General features: G+C 34.4%; 1 protein-coding gene and 1 long non-coding RNA gene across 5 annotated transcripts; one reads left to right on the top strand and one right to left on the bottom strand.

Moving 5' to 3' along the window:
• The first annotated feature begins 1,935 nt into the window (after positions 1-1,935).
• On the top strand, positions 1,936-16,218 carry LOC18422523 (SNF1-related protein kinase regulatory subunit gamma-1). Of its 4 annotated transcripts, none has more exons than XM_020667215.2 (7): positions 1,936-2,186; positions 3,450-3,619; positions 4,436-4,525; positions 13,647-13,805; positions 14,485-14,567; positions 14,869-15,060; positions 15,457-16,218. In XM_020667215.2, the coding sequence occupies exons 1-7, from the start codon at positions 1,994-1,996 to the stop codon at positions 15,860-15,862; spliced, it is 1,293 nt and encodes a 430-aa protein (XP_020522874.1). In that variant the 5' UTR covers positions 1,936-1,993; the 3' UTR covers positions 15,863-16,218. The 4 variants fall into 4 exon arrangements, with proteins under 4 accessions (XP_020522874.1, XP_088718659.1, XP_020522877.1 ...); XM_088862533.1 differs by having other exon boundaries at positions 14,869-14,954; XM_020667218.2 differs by having other exon boundaries at positions 3,537-3,619.
• Positions 16,219-16,710: 492 nt separating this feature from the next.
• Positions 16,711-17,468, bottom strand: LOC110007268 (uncharacterized). Its single transcript, XR_002280950.2, has 2 exons — positions 17,201-17,468; positions 16,711-17,035 (listed from the first exon to the last, which is right to left on the bottom strand). It is a non-coding gene; the product is annotated as an uncharacterized LOC110007268 (long non-coding RNA).
• Between the last annotated feature and the right edge of the window lie 1,674 nt (positions 17,469-19,142).

Consider the following 19,142-nt stretch of genomic DNA (forward strand, 5'->3'; position numbering starts at 1 on the left):
GACTTGAAATCTTTTTTTCTTTTCATATTCATTCATCTCGATGTCGATATGATCAATTAGAAGGTTTTCCAACATCAAAACAATATTTTATGAGGGATTTTTGATGTGCACCTTAATTCTACACTTTTATTATGAAGTTATTAGAAAAAAAAGTTATATTATGAAGCTATTAGAAAAAAATAGAAGTATAAATTCTATAATCTAGACAATAAAAATGGTGAGAAAGAAGTTAAACATGTTTTTTTTTTTTTTGTTTAAATTAAGGGGGTCATGGGCTTTTATGTGACCGGGGAAGGGCGTCTACGTCTTTTTCCCTATAAAATTGTGGGGTGGGGGCATTTGTTTCTCACCTCCACATCTCTCTTCTTAGTCCATAATGCCCAATGATGGCAAATTCGGTTTGCTTCGCCGAAGATGCCAAAGCCTTCGAATTTTACACCTAGACGAAAGTAAAGTTTGGTGCTGCCGTTTCGGTGAGATTCGGTTTGCTTTGGGCTGTTTTGGTCATATTAGTGTTTGTTTCGGTCAGATTCGGTCGAAACTTCGACATCTTTAGCCTGAGCAATGAAATATTGATATACAAGTTTTTGTTTTTTTGTTAAATTTTTATATTTTATATATAAATATCTAATTTATTTATAGGGAAATTATTGTAAATCTACATATACTTTAGCTTAATTGGAAAAAAACCTTCAACTTCCAAAAACCTCGTCTACACCCTTTCTCATTATTTTCTAGTTTTTTGGATCAAAATGATCTTCACGGTAATCGTATTATAGTGAAAAACATTACAGTAATTTAAATATTGTAATGATTAGCAAATTTTATACGGTAATTTATATACCGTAATTCTTAACACATTTTATACGGTACTTTAATTACCGTAATGTCATAATATCCAATTACGGTACTCAAACTATCGTAATACTTTACATATATTATACGGTATTAAAATAACCGTAATTTTATCCCACTTTTTTTTTACCTTTTTTTTCATAAAATCCTATTTTCACGATTTCTTTAGCTTTTTTTTCTTGTTTAGCCTCCTCTCTCTCTCATCCATTTTCTATCTCTCTCATTCATTTGCTATTGTATCATCTATTATTTATCAATCTTTCAAACAATACAATCGATTATCTGATGAGGGAGGGAGACCCGTGAGAGATTGGTGAGAGATTGAGCGCAAAGGTTGGGAACCGCAAAGGTTGAGAGCTCTATAACGGTAGAACAAGAACCGTAAAGAAAGAATGAGCTTCGGGTTAGGGTTTATAACGTGTGAAAGTCTTACAGCATTTCGATTGCCATAGTAAAACTTTAACTTATTATGGTAGAAAGAATGCCGTAAAAAAAATGTTATCTATTATGATACTTAAAGTATCGTAATATTACTTCAAGTTATTACGATACTTTAATTGCCATAAAACTTGCGATATGTATTACGGTAAAACGACTACTGTGAAGGTTATTTTAGTAAAAAAAATAAATAAATTTGAAAATGAAGAAAAATTGTGTAAACGAAGTTTATGAAAATTGATATTCTTTTTTCAATTAATAAAAAATTAAAATATATTTCCGATAATTACCTTTATTTATATTAAATTAAAAAAAAGCCAAAATTTTTCCTCCGAAGACAACAAGAATATGGAGAATGCTTGAATAGGTCGTGGATATGACAACATTAATGCCTGAACCGGCAGTAGATATAACATCGATAATGCCTGAACCAGCTGTTAAATACGACCGTTACTAGGCCAACGTTACCTCCCAAATCCATCCACCTGTCAAATTTATGGTACGTGGATTGTTTTCCTGCCAACAAGTGCCCAACCCAGCATTGTTGGCTGACCTCCTGACCTGCTCTTTCCTCTTCCTCACCACAAGGGTGACGAGAGTGGAAACAAATAAAGAAGGGGCAAAAGTTTAAGTGAAAATAGCAAAATAAAAATGCGATAAAAGGAAAAAAAAAAGCAACAAAATCTGCATTTCTTTGGGGATGGATCGAAGGGATTTAGAGAGTTTTATGAAGAAAACAGAAGAAAGAAATTCAGATGAAGAAGATGGATTTAAAGAAAATTTTGAGAAAATTCACAATAATTATGAAAAACAGGGGGCAACGGATAACGCAATTCAGCTGTTTCTCGATCACATTCCTCTCTACGTGATTCCAGGAATTCATAATTCTTCAGGTAGTTAGTTTTTCTTATATTTTTAATTTTCTGGGTGAAATAGTGGTAGATTTTTCATTTTTGCTCCTTTCCAACTATCTGTTTTCCTTTTTCATTATTTTTAGATTTAGATAAACTTAATTTAGAATTTACCTGAAAATATAGGGGTGTTTTGTAACTTGGGTTTTACTTAATTGTCATTATGCAAGTTAAGAACTTAAAAGCTTAGACTTAAGAAAAACGCAAGAAAAGAAAAGGAAAACGAAAAAACAGGGAAAAAAAACTGAGGAAAATAGATGGCTTTCATGAGATTATGGAATTCATCTTTTAATAATTTATTTTGTGCCTGTGCCAGTTTTGTAATTTGAGAATTGAGGATTTTTGGGTTTAACTTTACACAGAAAACTAGCATCGTGGGCAATTTTATTTGACAATTTCAATTTGTTTGGGCAACTTATAGGTCAACTTGAATAAGCGATTTTGGGGTTTTTCAATAATTTTATTTTAATTTTCATTGAAATCTAAAGTTAGAAATGATGTATTTCAGATATATGGTAATTGCAGGTATTGGGAAATTGTTTTTTAGTTGCTTATATGAGTTTTTTCTCAATAAATAGGTAATTTGCTTGGGTTAAGGTTAACAAAAGAAGGTAATTTGCTTGGTTTTTGGAAAGCCAAAATTTCTTGGTTTCACCCTCAGATTAGTTACGCTGAAGCATTCGGATTTTAGGTGTAGACCGACGCGAAACGAAGTTTGTTGCTGCTGTTTCGGTCAGCTGGCCAATCCGGCTGAAGCAAATAAATATCTATATAAAAGTACTTATTTTTATTTTTGAAAATTTTATTTATAACTTTTAATTATTTTTATATAAATATTTTATTTATTTATATTAAATTAAAAAATTTTCCAAAATCTTTCTCGAATAGGCCAAAACACCGAATTGCTTTGTTTTCCTTCCCAAATTGAAACAAACTCCTTTTGGATTGTATTGGATTTTATCATATCTCTCTCTCTTTTTTTTTTTGAATTATAAAGGAAAGAATCATGGAAGCCGTACCGAGCTTTAGAAATGTCAATACCTGATCGAGGGACCGGGACATTTAACAATTATTATTATTTATTTATTTTATTATTTATTTTAATTTTTTGAAATTTCGCTCTCTTTTGACGATGTTGATGTACACAGTTAGCTTGTATTCCTCTACTTCTTCCTCTTTATTGTACTGTATATATGGGGCTCTTACCGTTAACATTAAAAAAAATAAAATAAAAAAAATTGTTAGTGCCGGAGCTTAGGCCTGAAGATTGTGTACGTGATGCAATTGCTTCCATGCATGAGCGGTGTATTCTTGGTGCCCCCATTGGTGTAGATGCTGATTCGAGTACTGAAAATTCTATGGATCGTGATATTGGTTTAATCGAGTTCTCGAGTATGGTCCTATGGGCCATTGAGGTGAACATTCTTAAAACTCTATTTTCTGGTCTTTTTTTTCCCACATTTATAGACTTTACGGCAAATAGTTAACTTAGAGATTGTGGAAGTAATTTCCCAAAAAAAAAAAAAAAAAGTTAACTGGGAGAAAATTTTTGTTTATAAGTTAGAAAAATTAACCAATCAAGCCATGACCGATTCCCAAAAAAAAAAAAAGGAAAAAAAGGAAAACATTTAGGTAAATATCCCTTGCATAAAATTTTGAAATTACCCCCAATATTTTATTTTTTCATCCATGTCCTTTTTAAAAAGCATACATCGTATTTTAATTTATCTTTATTATATATTGGATTGAGCTCAAAATTCGTGTACTCATACTTCTTATCATCACTCATTTGTTTAAAAAATATAGAGTTCTTTAGACAAAAATGAAAATTCCAAAAATATCCATAGAAATTTTAGGGCTATTTTGGTTATATTGGCCATTTTATTTATTTAAGTTTGAACCCCTAAAATTTGAGCTCAATCTACTTTATAGAAAAAAAGGGCTAAAATAATAATATACTAGATTATAAAAAATTAGGGACACTTTTTTTAAACTCCAAAAAATATAATAGAATATATGCAAATTTCCCTACTTTCTATTTAATATCAAAGATTTTATAATTCTAGTTTTCTCAAAACCAAAAAGCTTACAGTTTTATGCTTCAACACAATGAATTGTGCCAAATTGCATTTGGAAAATTATTCTGACGTTATTTTGTAACTAATTGAGCAAAAAATTTCTTTTCTCTTGGACATTACATTACCTAACATTATATCTTACTTTTTGGTCAGGAAGTTGAGAAGGCTGAGTCGGAATTATGTAGCAAGAGTGGTAGTTTCTTTTCGATGCTAGATCAGCTTCCAAATATTGGCCGAGCAAAGGTAGTAAGAATTGTGCTTTAAATTTTTTTTTAATTATTTGATTATAACAACTCAGTTTAAAGAAAATTTAGAGAGGAATTTTTTGAGAAAATAATTATGCCCCACACTATTCTTGTGGTTGTTCTTTCGTTGTATATATAATGATAATATAATAGTGTAACTTTCCTATCTTGTTACATGCAATATACAATTTCCTATCTTACTACATTCTCCTCAAAAGGAAATAATAAGTCACTTTCCTATCTTGTTTGAATTTTTTTTTTATTTCTCCCCCTCAAGCTCGGTTGAGGAGGCATTAGAATCCCGAGTTTGAAGTAAAGATCTCGAAAAACATCTCATGGAAAAGGCTTGGTGAAGATATCCGCTACTTGATTACGAGAGGAAACAAATCAAGTGATAAGTAATCCAAGAGCAACCTTTTCACACACAAAATGATAGTCTAACTCAATGTGCTTTGTCTGGGCATGAAAAACATGATTAATTGTTACATAGGGAGCACTAATTTAGTCCCAAAAAAGTGTTGGTGGCTGAGGAAGAAGCACCACAATATCCCAAAGAATAAAAGACAACCATGTCAATTCTGTAGCAATGGATGCCATAGATCGGTATTCTGCTTCGACACTTGAACGAGCCACAGTGGATTGTTTCTTAGCACTCTAAGATATGCAATTGGAACCAAGATAGGTGCAGAAACCAGTGGTTGAACGGAGAGTATTTGGACATGTAGCCAGTCTGCATCAGAGAAAGCATATAACTCAAGGGAACTATCAGATAAGATTTTTATACCACAGGATTGTGCACCATTGAGATAACGAAGAATCTGCTTCATTGCCTGAAACCGTGCAATTGTAGGGACATGCATAAATTGACATACTGTATTAACACTATGGGAAAGATCAGTCTGTGTTATGGTAATGTATTGGAGTGCAACAACAATGCTCTGATAAAGGGATGAATCATGAAATGAAATAGAATTCTCATGAATATTATTTTTCATTGCCATTGGTGTAGAAATAGGTTTGACACCAAGCATCTGAGCACGACTTAGAAGATCCCGAGCATATTTGCTTTGCGATAGAAAAAGTCTACCTAAAAAATAAGATACATATATGCTAAGAAAGTAGTGAAGAGGTCGAAGATGTTTTATTATAAATTCCCTTCCAAGTTGGGAAATGAATCATTCTAGAAGATCTGAATTATCGTCAGTTATAATAATATCATCAACATAAAGGAGAAAGATAATAATACTTGAGTAGTACGAGAAACAAATAGAGATTAATCAACTATACTACAATAAAATCCCAATGATAATAAATAGGCACTAAATAATTTAAATCAGGCCCGTGGTGCTTGCTTGAGACCATATAAAACTCTTTTAATTTGCATATATGATTATAATATTTTGAGCTAAAAATATCCAGGAGGTTGTTCCATAAATACAGCTTCTTTAAGAAAGCCATGCAGGAAAGCATGTTTTACATCAAGCTGTTTGATAGACCAGTGGTGCGCAATAGCTATGGTGAGCACAATCCGAATAATAGCAGGCTTAATAACATGACTTAATGTTTCAAAGAAATAAATTCCAGCAGCCAGATTATATCCTTTAGCAACTTGTCTGGCCCTAAGTCTCTCTAGACTACCATCAGATTTTAATTTAGTCTTATAAACGCAAAGACGACTAACAATAATCATACCTGAAAGACGTGGAACTAGCTCCCAAGTTGAGTTAACATGTAAGGTTTAAATTTCCTCTTCCATTGCACGATGCCAACCCGGATGACCCAAGACATATTCAATGGATCTAGGTTTAAAAGGGATTATTTCAAAAGTAGGAGCACTTGAGATAATTGCCATGGATGGGAGAATATAAAGTTTTCGATACCATCTTGAGATCTTGTCATCATGTAATGACAAGAATGCCTAGAGTCAGGTTAAAAATTTGGATTGCTCGGTTTCTTAAGTGACAACATTTTCTTCACCACGATTGTGTGTTGCATCATCCAGGACATCTTGAATTGATGTTGCAATGGGGACATCTTCTATAAGAGAAGCTCGAGAGCTACCATTGGTGATGGGTAAACAAGACCTGAGGGACTAGATACATTAAAGGTGTCCCATATGGATGGTTTATGTGAAGGTGATGAATCAGAAGAGGAAGGAGCATGTGTTTTAGGCTTATAACACTTTGACCATTCTTCATAGGTAGACCTCTTCTCCTAAACTTGAGCACTATCAAACAGAGAATTGGGGTTAGCATAAGGATATATATTTTCATCAAATACAACATGTATAAAGATATAGACTCACCCTGTGGGTGGATGTAGACATATGTAACCCTTATGTTGAATACTGTAAATAAAAAATACACATGGAAGATAACAAAGACAAAATTTATTGGCAGCTTAGTCTCGAAAGTACAGAAAACATCGACAGCGAAGAATAATATGGTAGGTGACTATACAACAAATAATATGGTGAATCCATTTGCAAATTAGTCGAGGGAATCCTGTTTATTACAAAGACTGTGGTATAGAAAGCTTCAACCCAAAACTGTTTAGGAATTCCTGTATGAAACATCATTGTAAGACCCAATTATACAATATTTCTATATTTTTTTCTGCTATTCCATTTTGTTCAGGGGTTCCTGGAGATGATATCTATTGCACAATTCCTTTCCTAGTAAGATGAGCAATAAATTCTTTCTTAGCAAATTCACCACATCCATCACATTGAAAAATTCGAATTCGTTTCTCAAATCTCCTTTCAACCATATGATGAAATTTCACAAATGCAGAGAAAAAGTCAAATTTTCTTTCAAAGGATAAATTCAAGAAAAACGAGTGTAATCATCCACAAATACCACATAAAAGTGATAACTTCGATTGGATAAAACTGAAGCACGACCCCATAATCTGAATGAATCTTAAAAAGAGATTCTGTAGAGGTCTTATCAATACTACTAAACAGGAGTTTACAACTTTTTCCCATCTGACAACTAGCACAAATAAAATGAAATTTATTCCATGAATCAACATTAATTAATTGTTTCGATTCTAAGAAACATACTACTTTATTTTGAGGATGTCCGAGTCGTTGATGCCACACACTTAGTGATGTTTTCTTAGTTTGATTAGAAAATAAAGCTTTCATGACATCCTCAAGTGCATAAAGTCCATCATTTCTATTTCCGTTGGCTAGAGTTCTCCCTGTGCTCATTTCCTTAAATCCAAAACTATTTGATGAGAACTAAAAAATACATGGAAAATATTTTGTAAACTGAATAATTGATAGTAAATTATTTTTCATCTCTGGCATCAAAAGAACATTAGAAATATTAAATTTTTTTGACGCAAGATTAATATTTACATTACCAACATGTGAAATAGTCAATTGCTCCCCATTACCGACCATGACTGTATCTCTACCACTATAATAGCGAAGGTTTTGCATTTTACCTGGTTCTCTTGTCATAATAGTTGAGGCACCAGTGTCTGAGAACCATTTCGAGTATTGGGAATTTTCTATAGTCACTGCAGCAAGAGCTTGAGGAATGTCTTTTTCTTGGTACATATGATTGAATCTGTGCCAACACTTTAATACAATATGTCCAAATTTCCCACAAATTTGACAACTTTCTAAGGGTGTTTGAGTTGATTGTTGCATCTGTGAATCTTGTTGGAGGCCTTGACCACTACTTTCTTGATTTTTCTGAGGCACCGTATAACTCACATTACTGATCTATCTAGTTTGAACAAACCCTCGTCCGTGAGAGTTGAAAAACTGTTGACTACCAAAGTTGTTTCTCCCCCTACCTCTGCATTTCTGATTACCTCTATTGGATGCTAAATTTGTTTGTTGTATAACAAAGGGCATGTTCCGATTTGGATATGAGTGTTCTTCAGAGGAATGAGGCTGATTTCTAATCTCATGGTGTAGATACCCTGCTCTCGATTGGAGAAATTATGGATAGGCTAAAATGTCCTAGGCAGACCATCCGGATATTTTAAACCATTCGCCCCATCAGAACCCCTTCTCTATTAACCTAGCCTCCATCAAACCTTTATTGCTCAAGTGGGACTAAAGACATCAAGAGGCGAAACAAGGCGAGACAGACTCAGAACAACCTGACCATGAAGCATTCAGAAGGAAAGGCTTTGATGTTACTTCAATGGGCACCAAAGCCCTACCAAAAGTCCGATGGCAAGATACCAAAGTCACCTCAGTCATCACATGGGTGACCCAAAAGACCAGAAACCTGGCGCCCATGCCAATCCAAAGGGCGCCAAGGCTTGAGCCTCCCCTTTTGAGCTCTCGAATGGCCAGAAGCCTGGCGGCAGTGCGAATACCATCAGCACCTTTCCAACCAGTGCCAGGTCTCGAGACCTTCATCAGGCAGGAAACAGCCTGGCCGATGTGACTGAAGTGATGGGCTGCGATGTCAGTCAGTACCTACAGACATGGCAAGCCCATAATGACATGTCAGACATCAGTACGGCTTGAGGTTGTCGAATTCTCATCGGTTGATGATCAGATGAAGGTACAACCAAGACGGTGGGACTGCTGGTATCTGGCGGCAGTTTGAAGGCCACCGACGCTAGTTGGAATAGTTTCAAGTTGTGATTGTTCCATCTGAACGACATCAGAGTCACCAGAACGTGACACGTGTCCTGAACATTGTTTGAAGGCAGTTAGAATGCCGCAAGCGCCATTGCCAGTGGCGTTAGATTTTGATAGGTTGTACATAAGCCACATTAATGAGCAATTAATATTTACTGTCTGTGATTATTATTGCATTAATGATATGGCGACATTCCAACCAGTGCCAGCACCAATCCAAGTGTCGCTGAAGTTTGGATGACAAAAAAATTACACAAAACCGACCTACAGGCTGTCATGGGTCCATTTTGCGGATAAATAGCCCCTTATACCTCGTTCAAAAGGTCCAGATTTTTAAGGATTTTGAGTTTAGGTTATGCCCAAATTTTGTTAGCCTTGATCCTAAGATTGAGCTTGAGAGAAAAGCCCCAAGGTGAGCCCACATGAGCAACCCCCATCTTACCATACCCTTCAATCCAAACCTAAAACTACAAACTCCTTCAAGCTACACTTGAAATGGAATGCGGTCCAGATAATCAAACCTTTTGGGCCCTCTTCTTCCTATTTCTACTTGCCCATTAAAAACCGAAAAAGTTTTAGATTGATTGTGCAACCACATAATCTGAATCGGCACCAACTTTGGGCGCCAATCTCGGGCGCTTGGCCTAAATCGTCATTTTCCTTTCTCTTCTTTTCTTTTGATTCTTATGTACTTTTCTTTGAATTATTTTCCTATATTTTTTCCTATTTTCCCCTATTCACTACTCTATTTATGTTCTTTTGCTTTTCTTTTAATGTAGTATTTATTACCTCTAGTTAGTTATATTTAATCCCTTTTTTCTCCTTTTATCTTCTTATCGCGTGATCATTTTCCCTTCATTGGTTTGCATTTATTTTCTTTGGTTTCTTACATTTATTTTTCTCCAATATTTGCTTTATTTGATAGTGTAGATTTTTCTCTCTCATCCCTTTCCCTCATTTTCTTTATCCTATAGTTATGCTCCTTTTTCTTGTTGCATTTGTTTCTTGTTAGATTTGTTGTATTTATTTCTCTTTCCCTTTTTGTTCATCTCATAGTGTAGATTTGATACTCTCTTTTCCCTTACCATCTTCTTTATTGCATGATTATTTTCATTTTGTTGATATCATTTATTTCTTTTAGAGTGTTGCATTCATTTCTCATTCTTGTTTCCTCTACTTAATAGTATAGATCTTCTTTTCTCACTTAACCTCTCATCTCTTTCATTGTTTGGTTGTTTCTCTTTCTTTGTTATATTCATTCCTTTTAATTTATTGTGTCTGCTTCTCTTTTCTTTTCTTACTGATTTGATAATGTGGATCTCTCCTTTCTCCCATCTTCTTTAGTGTAGATTTATTTTCCCTCTCTTTCATAAGCATTTATTCTCTTAGCTTGCTAGATTTATGCCTCTTTCTAGTTTTCTCTATTTGATAGCATAGGTACTCTCCTCTTCCCCTTTCTCATCTCTTCCATTTAGTATTTGGTTTCTCTTCTTTGTTATGCTCTCCAGAGAATCGTAGCTACTCTTTTTTTTTTTTCTTAATTTCTTTTATCTTATAAGCTAGGTCTTATTTCTTTATGTTTCTTTCCCTTCTCCCTCTCTCATCTCTTCTATTTAATGCTCATTTTCTTTTCTTCATTATGTTCTTCCCATTTTAATTAGAGATCTTTACTTTCTGTTTCCTTTCTTTCTCTCATCGCTCTCATTTCTTTCATTCCCCTTCTCATCATCCTCTTTTTATCCTATGGTATAGATTTCACCTATTTTTATCCCCTTTCTTCTCTTTGTTCCTCCTATAGTTATGTAGTTTATGTCCCTTATATTTTATCCAATAGTTTAATCTCTCTTATTCTCTTCTTATTGTATCTACTTTTCTTGTCCTTTATTATACTCTAATAGTAACTTGTGTTCATCTACTCATCTTTCCTCTTTTTAATGCTTCATTCTCTATTTCTCTCGATTTCACTTATCTTAGCATTCTTCCAAACGATCTTTCCTTGTATCTCTTTTTTGCATCTAGTTTATTAGTCTTATTGCACGTTGTATATTAGCGTTAGTTTTTTTGCTCATTTCTCTCATTTTATTCCCTTCTATGTTATAATATTATCTTTTACCTCATAGATGAGGATCTCATCTCCTTCCTTCTTCATACTCATGCTTGCATCTCTATAGTCTCCTCTCTCTCTCTCTCTCTCTCTCTCTCTCTTTCATTCTATGTTATGCATGTTTAGATAAGCCTTATTCCCTTGTCTCCATGCTTTTTATTTTCTTATTTTTATTGCATTTAGTAGTTACTTCTATTTATTTATATTTCCCTAGTATAGTTGTGGTTCTCTTCCTTTGTTCTCTTTCTATACTTATTTTCCTTGTTCTTTTATCTCAAGCCTTTTTCGAAAGCTTTCTTTGTTGAGCTCCAAGGTTAAGATAGGAGGGAAGCCGACTTTATCGGTGATCCGAGAGGGATAAGGCCCGAGGACCCGATTCTCTCTCGAAATGTAATTTGATGGGACCCAATCTCTAACTCATCGATTTGTTTGTACCCAAAACCAAAGCGGGGGTAAAGTCCCCCGCCTGGAATTTCGAGTATAAACACATGGCTTTGAAGAAGGGGCATAATTTTAGAATATGAAAGAATCATAAGCTTAAGCATAGTGGTAGCAAAACTCTCATATTTGGACCACGTTTATCAAGAAGCCAAAATACCTTATTTTCTTCTGGTACAAGGTTTGCCAATAATAGCTAAATCATCACACGTATTCTTGAATTTGGATATGTATTTTGACAGGGTTGAATTCTCTTTCTTGTAGAGTTGGAGTTGCTGGGTAAGTTAAAAGTCCTTAGCTTGAGAATGACCTACATAGGTATTCTTTAGGCACCAAACTTCTGCAGAAGTCTTGAGACCAACAATAAGGTTAAGACACTCTTGTAATAATGTCCATATGATCTAGGCTTTAAAGAAACCGGTCGAATTTTAACCATAATCTATAGTCTGGGTTTTTGATTTCACTCTTACAATTAGGAGAAGTAATCTTTTGACTTGGTGTAGGGCAATCACCATTAATGAATCCAGAAAGTTCCTGACTCTCAATCAAGACATCATTTGGGTCCCATAACCAGTAGTTTTTCTCTGTCAATTTAATAAACACAAAATTTTCTATATTGAGAGTGAAGGGATAGGGATACTTGTTTGATAAGGATGAAATGTCCATTGGAATGAAAAGATATTTGATGGAGGAAGGATAATATTCTAGAGATAACTAAGAGAGAGAGAAAGCTAGTGATAATTTTCTAGAGAGAGAGCCAAAGGCGAACCGTAAGAGTAAAAGCAATGGTGGGAGAGGGTTTTTAAAAGGAAAAATTAGAAAGAGAGAAACTGGTAATGGCTATTGCTCCTTTCGGTCAAATTAGGCCTATAATTAACATGGAAGAAGATACCTCAGATTAGAGGCAGCAAGTGATGGCCGTTTCAAGAAACCCGTGCATTGAAAAGGGACGTAGAGAAATTGCAAAGGGAAGAAGGTTTGCAAGGCCAAGTTTTTTATTGCAAGATAAAAATTGAAAAACACGATATGTAATGGATGGAGAGTTTAGTATTGAGAGAGATAAAGGAGAAATTATCACGAACTTGAGGTTGGGACAGATGATCGCTTTGATACCATAAAGAAAGAGAAGAAGTTTTTAAAAAATAATTATGTCCCACACTATTCTTGTGGTGGTTCTTTCATTATATATATATAATGATAATACAATATTGTAACTTTCCTATATTGTTACATGTAATATACTCTTTCGTATCTTATTACATTCTCCTCACAAAAGGAAATAGTAAGTCACTTTTCTATCTTGTTTGAATTTTGTTTCTATTACAGTTAATACTTTACCAAAGCTTCAGTGAGTTGTGGCTCTCAGTCTTCATTAAAGGTTGTGGGTTTGAATTTGATGCTTGCTGATCCAAAAATATATAGTCAAATAAATGTTGCATCAACTGTTTAACATTAAATATTTGAATGGAAGCTCAGAAAATTTCGGCCAAATTTAAGTGAATAAACAAGTTTCAATGCTCCGACTTGTCTGGAATTTTCAAAAAACTTAGCCGCAATTTTAATTTATCCTTCTTGTGCAAACTGCATTAAGCTCTAATTTTCCAAAAAATTTAATGGGACAACAACATTTTTTAAAATTAAATTTGACATGAACTCTAGCTATCCAAAATAACTTGAATCACTGGCATAGTAAAATGGTACATATATTTTGTTTAGTTTTCTTATTTTATGGAGGTATGGGAGCTGTGACATCCTTGATCTAGTGGTATGGCCCTTATGAGCTAACCACTAAGCCATGATGCCAAACTTCAAATTGGGTGTATGTGCACTTGTTTGAATGTATTTTTGGATATTTATGTGTGTGTGCGCATGCACATATGCATGGGTGATTGGATGGTTGTGTGAGTCCCTTGTTCCATAACCACAGATGGAGATTGAAGCACTATATGACCATGTTTACAGATTGGCGAACTGGCGAGGACATTCCGATGGGGTCCCTTCCTCCCAGTGCAATTGAGTGACTCTCTACTTCATGTCTTGCTACTTTTATCCAAACACCGACTAAAGGCAGCTCCAGTGATTGACCGGTCAGATTCTCGAATTGTTGGATTTGTTACACAGGTAAATTCTTCAAGTTTTCCTCTCCCCATGATATTCAATTTTTTAGTTTCACTTTCAATTTTTCAGTCATTCAGCCATGGGGTGCTGTGAAATGGAGCTCTTAAATCTATACATAAGTAAAAAAATAGATTTCCCCGGTACCATTAAAATGACATATTATTAGTTTTTTTTTTTTGCGTAGTTTAGCGGAGATAGGGTCCCCTACTCATGGTAAGAATGGAACTCGGGATGTCATGCAATGGCAACCCGCTACGCTGCGACCAAGCCTAAAGCCCATTCCTACATAGTATTAGTTTTCTTTGAGATGGCTTAAACTGGCTTCAAACTTCAGATTTGACATCACAATTTTCTTAAAATCGAGAATTTGGGATCTTATTTTTATTGAAACTTCCTCCAATTGAACACTTTCTCTTACACCATGTTTTATTTTCTCTTTATATGATATGCTAATTCCCCCCTAGGAGGGAATATGCCATACGTGGTTGATGGATGGTGGAGATAAGACAGGCTGATGTGGTCTGACCATACAAAGCTATCCACAACCACTGTCCATCAAGAGATGACCAGTGGATTCTGCACAATTGTATCCTTAGGGGGATGTCTGATGTTTTATATACTTTCATATTCATTTCAACTTTTATTGGTTTCTTGTTAATGTTGTGATTTTCAATGATTTCAGCATGCAGCTGTGCAGCTATTACTTCACTGTAGTGGCTTGGAATGGTTTGATAGCATTGCAAACAAGCCTCTCTCCGACTTCGGGTATTCAAATGACTCTTTCATTTTTCTAGCTTTTCCCATGAAAACTTTATTTCTAAATTAAACATATTTCATGCATGCTTGATAACATTAAAATGTATGAGCACAAAGAAGTAATCTTTTGGAATACAATTATGATATTTTGCAAGAAAACATGCGGGTTGCTAGCTTGTCTGTAGGCAGGTGGAAAAGGAAGAATCCATACTAGAATACATCACGTACGCATACAGACGCACATTGTCTATATGTAACAACTTAATGTATGTGTGTCTGTAGCTTTAATCAAAATTTTCTTATTTCTTAGGTACGAGAAAAGGGGCCCTGTGATTCACTTACATGGAGATCAGAGTGTAGCGGAAGGTTTGCACTGTCTGTGGAAGAATCGAATAGGTGGCATCCCCATCCTTGACTCCAAAACTGAAAGACTGATTGGAAATTTCAGGAGCACAGATGTCCGACTTCTACTTGACAATGATGACATCTTTAAAAACCGGAAGTTAGTATTTTAGAATTGCATACTCCCCCCTTTTTCTTTCCGGTAATAATGTATAGAAGGCTTTACATACGAAATACAAAGTGAAGCTGATCTCCACAATCAACCTCAATTGAAGCTTAAATAGTTCCAGCGTGTATGTGACAAAGTTTATGGTAGTTGGAGGGGGGTGAATATTATTACATGCAATTGGTATTTGAACATAAAGAAGCTTATGTCCAAGTCAGTTCTTTTCTTTTGTGTCTTTTAGAAACTAATCCAGTATTCTGAACAAGTGAAGGTTCCATTTAACTATTGAAAGATGAGCAACTGAGTACATAGTCAGATCCATAGTCTTGAATTATTCTCAGTGACAAGGAAAACCTCTACATTCTCTAATTATTTGCATTTTGTGCCCAGGAAGCTAACAATGGAAGAATTCATCAACTTCGATGCCAGAAACGAGAACTCAGGCTTAGCCCCTTTGGACCCCATTGAAAGAGAGCTAGGGGCTCTCTTCTCTGCAGGAGCTCTCCGCATAAAAAGCCATTTTCTTACAAAAATGGGAAATCCAGTGACCAACAGACTTTCAGACACGCTAAAACAAGCCATGGAGAAAGTGGCAGAGTCGAAAAACGATTGCCTCTTTATTATGAATGATGGCCAAAGGGTGGTGGGCATGGTGACTCTTAGAGACATGATTGTCCAATTTTCGCCACCCTCTCTTGAGTCCAAAGGTGTAGGTGGAGTTGCAGGGTTCTTCGAAACTGCATTTCAACAATCAGATTGCACAATTGAGAATGGATCAATTGTATGTGACCATTGAATTTCTAAAATTCTGGGAGACATTCTTTGGTGTATTGTGCGTGTGCTGCATCATCTTTGAGGTGTATGGACTTTTGGTCGATGATGTAATTAATTATACTTAACATATATCAGCCACGGAGAGGTACATTAAATATTGACCATCTCAAATTGGGAATGGATGGTGGATGCGAGAGAAATGCCTCTATGATTTGTCCGTTTTTGAGTTTGTGGTCGGTAGAGGAGTATGGGCCATATTAACTTGTTGGAAAGCAGATGCTGCTGGTGATTAATTGTAACCCTTTATTTCTTCTGCATAAATGTGTAATATCATATTTAGTAATTGAGGAGAATGGGTGCTTTACCCATTGGTAAAAATGTAATATCATTAATCAGGCATATTAGTGCTAATAAATGACTAAGTAATTTTGACAAAAGAATAGAAAGATATCCCATTATCTGAAAAGTAAACAGGGTACAAAATAGGACCATAGAAACTCAAGTAATCAGAAAAGTTGTGTGCGATTAATCAAGGAACTCGGAAAGTAACAAAACCATAAGCAAACCCTAAAAATAATTAATCTGGAAATCAAATATTAACATAATCCATTGAGACGATGGATGCAGACAAGAAAGCAAAAGTTAGGGGGAAATACGTTTCAAAGCAAACAACGCAAAAGGGAAACGGACTGGAAATTGATAGAACAAATCCCAAAGTATTTTTTATCTGACTGGAAACAGGCCACCTAAATGAAATTGATGGAATCACAAGTTCTATTTCTGTGAATTAATACACTTTTAACCTGCACTTTTAATAGTCACCAACAAGAAAGAAATAAGAATAAATATGACAGAAGAGAGAGGAAGAGGGGTAGAGAAAGAGACGTTCCCATTCTAATTTATTTGGAAGCAACAATACCCATTACCTTAATATACAAAAAGGGAAAAGAGGATGAACTGCAGGAAAACTAAATTACACAGATTTTTTCAACCAACACATACTCATGAAAATAAATATGGTTCTACAGTACCCTTTCGAATACATATAGCTATAAAAAACCAACAACACCATAGACAAAACAATAAAAAGGAAAACCTCTGCAATAACACAAAGAAAATCAATCATACTCTCCATGCTCGGACTTTAAAAGATAGGGCTTTCACAGAATTTCCTCCAACTTTCTGTAAACAAACACTATGATATCCAGCAGACGAAGGAAGATGTTTTAGTCCTTTAGTGGCCTTGGCTTCATTAGGCATTTCATTAATTCAAAAAAAAATAAAAAATGTATGAACACATTTTCATTTACTGCAATATGCTTCAGATTCAAAATAGATGAAGAAAAGGATGAATTCATACCAGAAATGGCCTCAAAGTAGAAATCAACCTCAAAGACGGGGTGTACAGCAGAGAGGGGTAGGCTCGAGAGAGATTGAGAGAGAAGGTCGAGTTTCAAAGAGATTGAGGGAGTACGGGGGGGGGGGGGGGGGGGAGTAGGGGAATGGCAGTAGAGATGAGAGAGAGAGAGTACAGTGGGCAGAGGCGTGCATCGTGAGAGTGAGAGAGAGAGAGAGAGAGAGAGGAGTGCATAGAGAGATAAAGGGAGGGAGAACATTGATAGATGTCAGGCGATGGAGTGAGAAAGAGGGGAAATTATTAGAGTTTCAGACGATTGAGTGAGAGAGAAGGTTTTTGAACGCTGACCGTCAGATTGAAGTCCCAAAATCATGACCGTTGGGAGTACGCGACAGTCGCATTCCTCATCTTTCCCACTAACTTATAGCGCACACATGTATTCACTTTAGCCAAACAACCTAGATCGACTCCGAGCCAATTTGATAGTTTCGATTTCGTTTTATATTTTAATTTTAATTTTAATTTTTTTTCTACGAATCCAAATAATTTGAAATTTTACGGAGCATTATTCAAAAAAAAGAGAATCTAATAAAAATATCAAAAAAATGATTTATAAAGAATAAAGAGACCAAAATGCCCTTGAAATATTTCAAGGTATTTTGGTTAATTTATGTTTTGCGAATTATTTTTAAAATATTTTTATTAGGTGCGCCTTGATGAGAAGAATGGACGCCTAAAATTTAAAATTATTTGGATTCGTAGAAAAAAAATTAAAATTCACATATAAAATGCGTTCTTGACCGTCAGATCGGCCCAGATTCAATATGGACCTTTGAGCTCATATATTCATATGAGCTAGTGTGCTATATATATATATATATATATATAAAAGGAAAAAGTTTATATAAGGTTGCAACCTTATAAAAATCACACCCATATATTGTGATATAATATATAATAGTCTTTATCACCATTTATTTTATTATATAATAGATATTTATGATATAATATATATTATATAGCATTTTTATTTGATGTATAAATAATATTTTAATAAAATTTAATAAATACTATTTAATTAAATATAACTATATGTTTTTAGTTATAATATTTAATAATGCATGTATATATTTAGGGTGAGGTTTGTAAAGAGCCTAGGATCTAAACAATCAAATTAGAGCATACCATAGTGTCGAGAAATGAGGTTTCAATATTGAAAATCTTTGGGCATCAAAACAATCTCTTCTAGTGAAATTTTTGATGTAGGCTCAAATTTGATTGTTTAGAGCCTCGGCTCTATATAAACTTTTCCCATATATTTAACATATTTAAAAAATATATTTAAATACCGGACAAGTTTCTAGACATTCTTTAAAGGGTGCAGTCAGCATACGGATGCATCCATAGGTGTAGAGGTAAGGTGCACCTTCAAATTTTATCATGGTATATAATTTTGATGTAAAATATTCTTAGGATTATCTCAAAATCTATTTTTATTTCTAATTATAAAATTTTAAATTTTAAAAATGGTTAAAATCAAGTAGATCTATAAACATATGAAAATCTTGAAATGGACGGTGTAGATAATATGTTTTAAAATGCACTATTTCTGAAACTTAAAATATTTTTAATTTTCATGATCATACATCTCGATGTCGAGATGATCAATCAAAAGGTTTTTCAACATTAAAGTAACCTTTTCCAATGGATTTTTGAGGTACATCCGTAGTTCTACATATAAGGGTGCAATCGTATATAAACGTTTTCCTTTTTAAAATAGGGTGTTTACAAATCTAAGAAATACAAATAAGTAATAAACACAATAACAATTAAACAAAATAATAATGAAATAATATACAATTAAATAAACAATATTTTGTATAACTAAATTATTACATGTATAGATCAAATGACAATAAACAAACCATTGATTTTCCAAGAGATT

This window comes from Amborella trichopoda, chromosome 3 (assembly GCF_054954075.1).
Source record: "Amborella trichopoda isolate Santa Cruz 75 chromosome 3, AtrichopodaSantaCruz75HAP2 v2.0, whole genome shotgun sequence".
NCBI lineage: Eukaryota > Viridiplantae > Streptophyta > Magnoliopsida > Amborellales > Amborellaceae > Amborella > Amborella trichopoda.